The 11970-nt window shown below is 41.0% G+C and overlaps 1 protein-coding gene and 1 pseudogene across 1 annotated transcript in view; both read right to left on the reverse strand.

The window, feature by feature from the left end:
• HECA (headcase homolog (Drosophila)) overlaps positions 1-358 on the reverse strand; it is a 43850-nt gene extending 43492 nt beyond the window's left edge. The window contains exon 1 of the mRNA XM_012650481.1: positions 283-358. Within this exon, the coding sequence (XP_012505935.1) occupies positions 283-358 (76 nt within the window). The remainder of the gene's footprint in view (positions 1-282) is intronic.
• Positions 359-2589: 2231 nt separating this feature from the next.
• The window catches only part of LOC105815332, a 33688-nt pseudogene continuing 24307 nt past the window's right edge, over positions 2590-11970 (reverse strand).

Raw genomic sequence — 11970 nt, forward strand, 5'->3', positions numbered from 1 at the left:
AGGACGGAGGGCGCGGGCCGGCGGCTCCTTCGACGCCCGTCTAGCCGCGCGGCCCGCGCCGCGCCATCCCGGCCGCCGCGCCCTCCCCGGCTTCTTTGAGCCGGCGCGCGGCCACCGAGGCTCGCAGCCGCGCGGGCGACGCGGGCCCGGGGCGCGAGAGAGACGCTCCCAAGCAGGAGGGAAAAGGCGGGTGTCCGGCTTGTTTTGATTCGGCTGCGCTGACACGCTCTGGGCCCGCCCCCTCCCGTGACGACACTGGGGATTCGGCCTGGCCGCGCCCACCCGGTGACCTCACGGCGGGCAGGCCCGCCCGTGTGACGTCACGGCCCGCGCGGGCCGCCCGCCGCGGTGACGTCATCCTGGCGCCCGCGCCCGGCCTCCGGAGCTGCCTGGCGTCTGCGAGCCGCCCTTCTAGAGATGGCGGCAAACGCTAAGACCACGGCGTGTCAAGTTATTCGGTGGCCTCCTGAACTTAGTGCAATTGAGGCTTACAACAATATGGTCTGGGAAATCAAGCAGGTAACGAATAGGAATTGAAAACAAAGGATTTCGGATTAATAATCCATTCAAAGGCTATGCCACATTCAATAACAGTAATCAAAGAAATATTCCTAGACAATGGGCTGAACAGCAGGGTCCTGAATGGGAAGCCTTCACGGTGGTGGTGCAAACAGTTCATTCAAACAGGACCCGCCATCCAGGGAGGTAACGAAGAACACTGCGACTATAAAGCAGGCCTGCCTGGGAGGAAACCCATTCCTGTGGGTCGCACTGAGCTGTCCTGAAAGATAGATGGCCAGGTTGTGAGCAAGAGGAGATTAGGTGACACCTGTGAAGACAGGAAATTACCTGAGGACAGAGGACCCCTGGGAAGAGCTTCCTCTCCATTTTCTGTAGTTCTATTCACGGACCACCTCCTTCCCATCCCTCGGGTCTCAGCTCAAATATATCACTTCATTCACAGTGATATCAGAGAGACACCTTCCCAGAAGAGCTATCAGAAGTATCACCCTGTTTATTTCCTTTGTCCACCTCTAATTATGTTGGCAATATATATATTTACATATTTGTCTATTTCCCTCTCGCTCAAATGAAACCTTCATAGATGGATCTTGTCTGTCTCTGCCACTTCAGGGAACAGCTAGCATAATTTCTTTTGAATGTATAAATTAGGTTCTTTTCCCGTGAACTATGGAGGAATGACTATTTGAGCTGACAATTTTACAGTGTCGTCCTTTTATAGTGTAATGTGTAATTAACCCAGCTCCTCAGTAAAGGCTCTGTGGCCCTGTTGTGAAGCACAGAGATATAGACAGGAAAGTATAGGGGCAAGTAGCCTCCCCACGTTCACCTAGTGGGGGGATCCTGATTGAGCTCTGGGCAGCCGTGGCAGAGCCTGGAGCAGCAGGGAAGAGCCCTGGATACTCAGAAGAAATTGCTGGTTAGATGGTTTTGTAGGAAAAATGATGACACTTTTAACTCCCTAATACATAGTAGAGGATAGTGACCTCTCCATAACTGAGACTTAAGAATTGGAAACTTTCCCACAAAAATACTCTAATTGGCTTTATTGATAGTTATATTGATACAAAGATATTTTGTTCTTATACTTTCATGTTTATTTTTCCCCTACCTCAACATTCTCTAAATATTAATACTAGGAGAGCAGGGATTGTGTCCATCCTCTAACTAACTCTGCAGAGTGTAGCATAAAGCCCGACCTACAGTAAATGTGCAGTAAAAATTTGTTGAATGGAAAATACCTAAAGCACTCTTCTTCTGGCTACATTTTTCTAAACCTTAAAGTCTCAGCTAAATCATCAATTCCCTAGGAAGTCTTCTGTGTCCATGTGCTCCCTGTACCTTCCTTACCACAACAGCTTGCTAGTGATTTGGTGGCCACTGGAAGACAAGGGATGAAGGAGAGAGTGAAGTCAAGAAATGCTGACAAACAGAGGAAATGATGATGGTAGTTAATGAAATGGAGACTTCAGGGGGAGGACAGTGGAGTAGCGAAGATAAGGAGTTATCGTTGCCCTTTCAGACTTTGTTTAACTTCATTACTAATATGCCTCACTAGAGGTGGTTGGGAGATCCCAAAATATTTGGGTGACATTAGCTTTGGCTTTTCTTTTTCTTTTTTTTAAATGATAGAGATGAAGATGTTTTAGATTAGAGTACAAGAAAATTGAGATAATTGTTTTCTTGAATAAGCACATGGCTGTCATGCCATATTGGATCAGAGTAAATGCGCATGTACCCTGCAGACAGACATTCACACCAGCTGCCTCCCACCTCTCCATAACTGAGACTTCAGAATTGGAAACTTTCCCACAAAAATATCCTAATTGGCTAAAAGCACACAGACATCCAGCCAGCTGCTGTTCTGGTTAACTGTGTGAGCCACCTCCTCATTCAAACTGAAACAAAATGAAAAGGAGGAAGGAGAAGCTGGGCCACTTCCATGCTCGACCTCGCTCATCTATTTTTAGCCTTAGTCAAATTTGATGCAGAGAGGATAGTTCCAATTCTGTTGCTGCAAAGATGATATACTAAAATCAAGATGTTAGAAACAAAATTTAGGTAAAGTTAAAGGACTCCAATACCTATGTTCCGTGCAAGGTGTGGAATTTCACAGGAATCCTGCTGCCCTGGACCTTTTCTTTCCCTTTTCCCACCATTTCTGAAGGTGAAAGAGAAAACCTACTGCAAGAGCAAAAGATGGCTGATGGTGGGACAGAGCCCTCCCCTCAGACAGAAGGAAATATTATATAAAGAGCTCTAGGAGACTGAGGAAGCCACTGTGATCTGTACATCTACACTTGGCTTCTCATTTTTTAGTTTCCCTGAACAACTCATGTGCTCTGAAATAGACTTCTATCCCAGGTTTCCTTCCTCCAGACTTTGCCCCCCACCATCACTCAATTCTCTGCAAAAAATGAAATAAAGCCCAGCAACAAATTAAGGCCATCAAAGGCAAACAAGTTACACGCTTGAGGAGAGGGGCGTGCTAATCTTTACAGATGGATTGGAATAAGGTATCATTGTTTCAATGTTCTAGTTTTGTTCATTGGACATTTGTGCCTATCTTCTGAGCTCTTGGGGTCAGCTAAGTTTGGGTTAGGGTTAAGGTATATAACGTGTGTTAGTATTCTTGAAGACAGAACAGAAGGTGAAAAGCTGAGTATTAAAATACAGCTTAATCCAAAAATCATAGGAACTCCGAAGGAATCCCGGAGATAACACAGTAATGCACATAAGGATATATCCACAATTGAAACATAAGCTAAAATGTTCTAAACCTTATCTGCTATAAAGTCACTTCAAGTAAGTGTACCTTGACAATGTATTGCCTTTATGCATCAGTTTCCTTTTCTGGAAATAACCTCCCCTATGCCCATATAATGATAATTGTGATTGTAAAAACTTTGGAAAATGGAATATTAATGCAAATAATATTGTTGATTATTAAATGCCATAGATCTGCTCTCCCATTAGGCTGTTCTCAATTACAAATATTAATATTTTTCTCAAATATATGCCCTTTAAATCTTTTTTCAGTCCTTTAGTTATCACTCTTACATTTCCATAATCTATAAAAGCAATCATAAAAAAGGGATCAGAATTCTGTTCTCACTAACCTGTAAACTTACTACTTATTCCAACCTCTGCGCCTTCCTTGTTCATACTGTTATGTTAACTCAGCATCAACACTGTCTTAGACCCCAATAATCCCAAAAGGACATTTCCTTCAAGAGATAGATCAAGTACAATCTTTTCAAGACAGACTTCCCTGTATTCCTACCACTCCACACTCTCTCTGATCCACACACTTCCCTGTACTCACCAGCTGGCTACACCAGTGTTTTCCAAGCTGTGGGTCATGTTCTGTTGGTGGGTTATAAAATCAATTCAGAGGGTTTCCGTCAGCATCTTTGGAAAACAAGAACAGAATAGAAAATATCTGCATGCATTGTATATAAAAATTAAGCATTGTTTTGTAAAATGTAAGTATTTTGTAAAATTTAGGTTGTACACATATACACACACAAAGATAATGTATGCAATTATTATATACTGAGTCATGATGTAAAATCCATTTCTCATTGCGGGTAAAAGCCTGAAAAAAAAAAAAATGTGAAAGACACTTGCTATACCATGCCATGAAGTATTTGGTTTTATAGGCTGTCTTTCCACGGTCTTCTTACCTCAGGGAGAGCACCGTGTATCTCCCTAAATATATTTGAAGTTGTCCAAAGGCTGGGAGATCATATCTTCTGACTTTTGTATTTCTTCTTAATAAATATACCATCAAGAATGCTTTGCTTGCAAGTCCCATACATGTGCAAAAACAAACACATCAAACTCAAAGACCTTAAATTCTAAAAGCGGGGTGTGTAACACAATAAACAAATAAAACAAATACACATTAATTGACTATTAACCTGAAAACAAAAATACCACACATGTGTATTTATGTGGGGTGGGGGTGATTGTATTCTGTTTTGTTTCCTTTTGTTCTGGAGGGGGGATGGTCCCCCCGGATCTCCAGAATATAGGGGGGCCAGGGGAGGCTAGAATTGTCAAAGAAGTCTTCATAGGAAGCCTTTTAAAAAGGCATGAAAGCAAGAATCAAAATGGAGCATACAGAGGAGAGAGAGGAGGCCACAAAGACTCTGGGGTTTTTTGGACAGCGTTGGAAAGCAGTCCAATCAAGATGGGTCCAGGGCTGCTGTGGACACGCAGCTGGTCATAGTCCAGACCTTGATAACCGACAAGGAAGCCAGAATGCACTGCACCCTCCCTATCTCCCTTTTCTGCTTTCTTTTTCCCAGTAGTACTTCATTTCTATACGCTATTTTTAAAATTTTTATTACTACATGATTTATGTTGTTTTAATGTTTGTTTACTGTTTACTGTCTGTCTTTCCCCACTAGAACATAAGTTTCAAGAAGGTGAGGATTTTTCTGCTGAATCTTCAGTCCCTAAAACAGTGCCTGGCACATAGTAAGAGTTTAATGTCTCTGTGGAATAAAAAAGCCTATAGAGGAGCACTTCAATGGAATAATTTAAGCCAGACCACAAGGAAAAAAAAAAAAGGTGCCTTCTAAAACCACAACCATATGTCCTTGGTAGACATAACACCCTTCCCCCATAGCTAGCATAATATTTAAATCAAAAGGGGATGGCTCTGTATGATGTTAGCTTTGTATAACAAGGAACCATATGACAGCAATATCTTCTTCAGCAATTGCATTGGCCATGGAATGATGGATTTTTACACCTGATATTTCTGGTATCTCCTCTGGAAGTGCCACTGAAAACTCAAACACTCAGTGAGATTCTTTCGGAAATCTAGACTTTGGGAAATTCTAAGTTGAGGGTAAGCAGGTTTCCTAGATTTTATCTAGATGTTATCGTCACCTAGATTTTATCTTCAAGATCCCCTACGTTTCTTCCCAAATTTTTTTCTATACTGCCATTGTAAAGTATGATTTAACCACAGTGCTTTTAGTCCTTCCTTAGGCTGTCTGTAAGATTTGACTTAGATAAGACAGCATTGGCCCTCTCTAAATGCCTCCTTTAATACTGCTCTAGTTACCTATTTCTGCCTAGCAAATGATCCCACAATTTAGCGGCTTAAAACAACAAGCACTTGTTAGCTCACAGTTTCTCTTACCCAGTAATGTAGGCGTGACTTAGCTGGGTCCTCTAGCGCAGGATCTCTCACAAGGCTGCAGTCCTGTCCACTGGGGCAGGATCCACTTTCAAATTCACTCCCAAGGCTGTGGGCAGGATTCAGTTCCTCCTGGGCTGCTGGCTGCAGGCCTCCCTCAGTTCCTGGCTACATAAGGCCCGGGAGAGGGTGGCTCACAACAGGGCAGCTGGCTTCATCCAAGTGAGCAAGCCAGAGAGCAGGAGAGAGTTAACAAGACAGAAGCCAGTCTTTTTTGTCACCTAATCTCGGAAGTAACATCCATTATTTTTGCCACACTCTGTTCCTCAGAAGCAAGTCACTAGGTTTAGCCCAAACACAAGGGGAGGGATTATACAAGGGCATGAATACCAGGAGATGGGGCTACTTAAAATCTACCTTAGAAACTACCTGCCAGAAAAATGTTAATATACTTCTTGCAACTAAATTCTAATTTTCAAGGGCTTCAAGTTTAGTTTATAAGACAAGAAGGGTGGGAAAAGGCAAGAACTTCTTGTGGTTCTTCCTTTCTACATGACTGTTTCAACTAATCAATCTTTGATGATTAAATTTCATGAATTTACAATAACCTTTGCAAAACATCTTTGCTTAAAGTGTTTCAGGTCTCTGTATTTAAAGTACTATTGACTTTTAGAACAAGCACAATCAGTGTAGTACATTGCTGGATCTGAGGGTCTGCTTCAAGGATACCTATTTTTTTCTAAGTGCCGAGGCTACTTCTATGCCTGTTCCTAGAGTTAATTTTGATCGATCTTGACGAGAATTCTCTCTCAAGATTTCTCTTCCACTTTTATTTCCACTTGGAACAATTTCTACCAAGAGTATTCTGAGGAACACTAGTTATATAAGATGTGCCTCTATTTCTGTGGTTAAATAAGTCTAGGAAACACTGTATATTTTATGAGTCACAATATACATTTGCATAGTAAAGACTCTAAGATGTCCAGCAGCAAAGAAACCTATTTACTCTCCACTTGGAATTTCCCAAATTTATACAACTTATAAACCCCTTTACATGTAATGCCCATTAACATTCTGAGGAACTAGAGTCCTGCTAAATACTTTTTTGGCAAATAGTACCTTGGAACAAAAATATCTATTTCTAGCACTAGCATTCAAGTGAGTTGATACAACTCAAATGAAAAAATAGACATTGGATCCCTCTTGTAAACAACCAGTTCTTTAGAAATCTTCTTTGGAAATATCTTTAAAACTCTATAAACTCCAAATACTGTATGATATGAATGCATTAAGTACTAATCCTAAGCGATGTGAACACTTGAACGTTCGTGATGGTGCTTCTGTTTTCAGAAACTTCAATGTTGCTATAATTGTTATGTTGAACAAACATTTACTATCACATGAACAATCACTTTCACCTTTAGTCCAGTAATAAAGACTACTATGTACTAGAGTTAATTTCTATTGATCTTGAATAGAATTATGTCTTAAGATTTCCTCTCCTGTGGAATGTTGTTTTTTTTGTTGGTTTTTTTTTTTTTTTGAGACATAGTCTTGCTCTGTCACCCAAGCTAGAGTGCCGTGGCGCCAGCTTAGTTCACAGCAACTTCAGACTCCTGGGTTCAAGCAATCCTCCTGCCTCAGCGTCCCAAATAGCTGGGAATACAGGCACACACCACCACCCTGGCTAATTTTTTCTATTTTTAGTAGAGATGTGCTCTCGCTCTTGCTCAGGCTGGTCTCAAACTCCTGAGCTCAAGTGATCCTCCCGGTTTGGCCTCCCAGAGTGCTAGGATTGCAGACATGAGCCATCATGCCCAGCCCTGTGGAATATTTTTTCTAAGATAGTGAATGCAAACATGGTACTTCACGGATTAAAGAGGAACACAAATTTGCCACTCCTCTCTTCAAAAGGTAAAGTCTATTCCCCTCCCCTTAAATCTGACCTGGCCTTGTGACTTGCTTTCACCAATTAGAAATGCAACAAAAGTACAGTTGCTCCAATGTGGGACCCTAACTTTTGCTTTTGCTCTTTTAAAAGCCAGCCACCATGCTGAAAAGAAACTTGAGCCAGATGACAGAAGGATGAGAGACCCCATGGAGAGGGTAGCAAAGACTCTCTCCTTGACCAAACTTGAGTCAGGCTCCTCTGAGGCCTCTTTTTGACAAGGCCTCAACCTTGGATTCTGTCCTTGGCCTACTTAGTCTATTTTTAGCAAGAACATTTCAGTTTTACAAAATTCCCCGATTTTTGTGATCTGATCACCCCGGCCTGCCTTCAGCAAGAATCCTGTCAAATTGGTTAGCCAGAATCCCCCTCACCTTGGTGTTTCCTCTTAGTAATTTTTCATCCAGTGATCCCCACCCTGCTTCTTGGCTATAAATTCCTACTTTTCCTTATTGTATTTGGAATCAAATGCAATCTCTCTCCCCTACTACAAAACCCCATTGTAATAGTGTCCCTGAAGAAAGTCTGCTTCACCATCTTTAACAAGTGTCATGAATAAAATTTTTCTTTAATAAAGGATCCTGGACACTGAAAGATGAGAAGCCGTCTTTGATGTTCCAGCCTCGGCCAAACTCACTGGTTCTCAACCCGGGTAATTTTGCCCCCAGGGGACATTTAGCAATGTCTGGAGACATTTTCTGGTTGTCACTACTAGCATCTAGTAGGTAGAGGTCAGGGATGCTGCTAAACATCCTACAACACACAGGACAGCCTCCACAACAAAGAATTATCCAGCCCAAATCTAGTGCCAAGGTTGAGAAATCCTATCCTAGCTGAATACAGCCATATGAGTCATCACAGCTTCACCACATGGAACAGATTGCCCGGATGAGCCCAGTCAACCCACAGAATTGTGAGAAATAATAAATAGTTGCTGTTTTAAGCAACTACTGGGGTAGTTTTAGTGCTGCGCTGTTGCTAAACCGACTGGGGAGAGAGGTGGGAGGGAGCCCTGATTTGTAGGGTTCCCGGTTGCTCATGGTATAAATGCTCCTGCCGTGGCCAATTTCAGGCTATCAACATGAGCTGCTGAATTCAAGGTTGGAAAGAGGTATCCACAACACACAAGTGGCTCTTGTGAGCCAGAGGGAGTTGGTTACACTGTAATAGGCAAGGGAGACAATATCCCATGTACAGTGTCTTTTTATTCCTGAAATTCCAGGTCTGGCCATTTCCTATGTTCTGTTGGCCACCCAGTCATCATTCTGTACCTGTTATGTTGTGGTAATGTTTCCACTGAAAGCCTCTTCTTTAAATGCTGAGGCATTGATTCTGCAGTCTTCCTCACTTGGCCATTTTTTGCACCATTAAAATTGTCAAGTTGGGTTTAGTCAAGAGGCTCCCACAGAGGATCACAGCATGGACTCCACTCTGAGCTAATTCTATAACACTCTCAAATTTGTAGTGCCATGTGAGTCACCACATATGGCGAATGGTCTGGTTTGAGATGAAACACTGCCCTTGCTAACCTGTGGGGTTTCTTTGTAAATGAAACAACTGAACAGTGACTAAAGGAGCTGGTCAAAAGTGAAAACAAGGGTGGTAAGAGTACTACCCATGTCAGGCTTGGGCCCATGCTACAGCGTGCTTTTGTTCAGAAAAAAAAACCTTTTCCTTCAAGATAGGGGGAATTCCTTCTAGTGTATGAGAGCAAAACATTCTCTGCTATTTCCTAAAGCAGCCATGCTTTAGGAAACTTCTCAAGTTTCATGGCAGATGCTGGCTTTAGTTCTATCAAGAGTTATTACTTCAAGACACAGGTGGGCAGTCAAAAAAATAAAGAGTTATTACAGTTTCGTGGTTAGGAGCCAATGTATGCAACTAGACTTCCTGGGTTTTAGTCTTGGCTTACTAGCTGTGTGATCTTGGGCAAGGTATTTCTAAAATGGGGATATTAATGGTATCTATTTCGGAGTTCCAATAGACAATGTGTGTGTAGTGCCCCCTAGAACATAGTTAGCTCTCCATAAATAATAGCTATTAATATTATTATTACCAGGAGCATTTAAAGTTTATATTCATTGCCTATTGCTACTTATCTTTCTTCCTTTTAACTGTAAATGCTATTTAACTTTCTCCATTTTAACAGTAAACAAGATCTTTTTTCCTAAAAGCAGTGCTAATTCTAGGTCAAGGATAAACTGTTTTCAGCATACAACTTAAGTCTCATCCAAGAACAAACCACACCCCACTTCCTGTTACATGCAAATACGGATACCTTAAAGGGACAGTCAAAACCAGCTACCCGCGCAGAATGCTGAGGTTGCAACAGAGCGCACTCTGCTGTACAAAGCTGGGAGCCAGGATGGGAGGAGATTACGAGGAACAATGCTTTGCCCAGGTTTGAAGTTGATTCGTCCAGCTATAAGAAGTTATTGTAAGTTACTAGATAAGAAATGATATGATGAAAATAATATTTGGAAGAATAATCTGACAGTAACATTCTGGATCAATTTGATAGTAAAAGTGGTGACAGGGAAGTCAGCTGGAAATCTACTTATCGTTGTTGGGATCAGATCATGAGAATTTGGGATTAAGGGATTAAAAAGGGAACCAAGAGGAAAGGATGAATTAGGGAGACATTTTGAGGAAAGAAATCATAGGACTTAAAGATGAAAACCTTGATCTTAAAGAAAAGCCATCCAACTAACATATTATTCTGTTTTTGATCTATACCGTAAATTTCAATACTCATTAATAAATTGCTAGAATTTTCAGTCCTAAAGCCCATAAGGGTAAAAGGAACCCAATATTTGCCATGTTGGTTTGTTTGCTTTTTAGGAACAAAATTAATCTACTATAAATCAAGATTTGAAATTTCTAGGTGAAATAGGGCATTTTGTTATCAAAAGACATTGGCCAGTGAGCTAGATGTCTTTTGTACGACTCTGGATTAAATCAACAATCTTAAATTTAATGGTTTCCTGAAACATTTTTAGGTTTCAGTCTGATAAAAAAGACGTTCCAGACATTTCCTGACAAGCATTCTAGATGACTCCGTTTCCCAACCTAATATTCAAAGAGGTAAGCTTAATTCAACATGTATTTATCTCATACCAATTATGTGCGAAGCTCTGTGATAGATGGACAACAAGCATCTTTCATTTTCCTTGCTTTATAAGCCACAAAATTGTCATGAGCACAGCATCAACAGGTTAAAAAAGAAGAAACTTTAAACTGAGTTCATCTATTTATCCTTGACTCATAAGGAATATCTTCTACCTTCTTGTTTATAGATTACAATTAAATTCACAGTCTTTTCCTTCTGTCTTACCATGAGAGAGAAAACCGGCATTGCTCAAACTACCAAATAATTCCTTTCTATTTTATAATGGCATCTTCATTTAGCTTACTACCAAAAATATTTAGTGATCATACAATAAAGTCTGTGCCAGATCCAAGCACAAAGTGATAAAGAAACAGCCCCAGTCCACTCTCAAGAGCTCATAGCCTCATGAGGGAAAGATGCAGATACATCTTTCTTCTCATGCCTTTCTTCGAAGGGACTTTCAGAGGAGAACGAAGAGAAGTACAACAGAAGAAAATAAAGTCCATTAGAAACAAGGGAGAAAGAGAAGGCAAAGGGAAAGGAATGATAAGATCATGTGATAGAGGTAGGCCAATACACAAAATAAACATGATGAAGACCAATATGTATTTGCTAAGGATCCACCAGGAATTTGGCTCGAAGATTTTTGGCAATCTCTGTAAAGGGAAAAAGCATGATCACTTACACAATCCACAGTTTCCACCAGATAAAGGCAGACCAATTGCTCAAGAAAAACATACCTATTCCTGACATAAGGCCAAACAAACAAACAAAAAAAACCCTCAAGGCTCCTCCAAAGGCAATACTGTGTGATATACAGAAGAACATTTTCAATAGTATCCTTATAGCAAATGTAGTGGGGCTATTTCTTACAGCATATCTCAGTATGGGCTGATGGTTTAACAACAAAGCCCAGTTCAGAAGCGCATGTTTACAGGGGTTTACTTAAGCAGATAATTTCATTATAATGTGGTAAGTGCAGTGTTAGAAATAGGCTTAAAGTGCTATGTGATAACAGAGGGAACACAATCGCAGTTTTATTATTCAAGGTTGGAGCAGAAATCTTATTGAGGAGAGATTCTCGGAACTTCTACTCAATCTCCAAAGAAAATAAGCAGATTTTGCAAACACCTGACTTTCTTAGAATGCAAATATTTATTATGGATGGAATATTGTTTTTAAAAGGCTATTTTTTCACAGCAACCTTCACATGGAGAAATCAAAATAGGCCTTTAA

The sequence above is a fragment of the Propithecus coquereli genome, unplaced genomic scaffold (genome assembly GCF_000956105.1).
Source record: "Propithecus coquereli isolate 6110/MARCELLA unplaced genomic scaffold, Pcoq_1.0 Scaffold329, whole genome shotgun sequence".
Classification (NCBI taxonomy): Eukaryota; Metazoa; Chordata; class Mammalia; order Primates; family Indriidae; genus Propithecus; species Propithecus coquereli.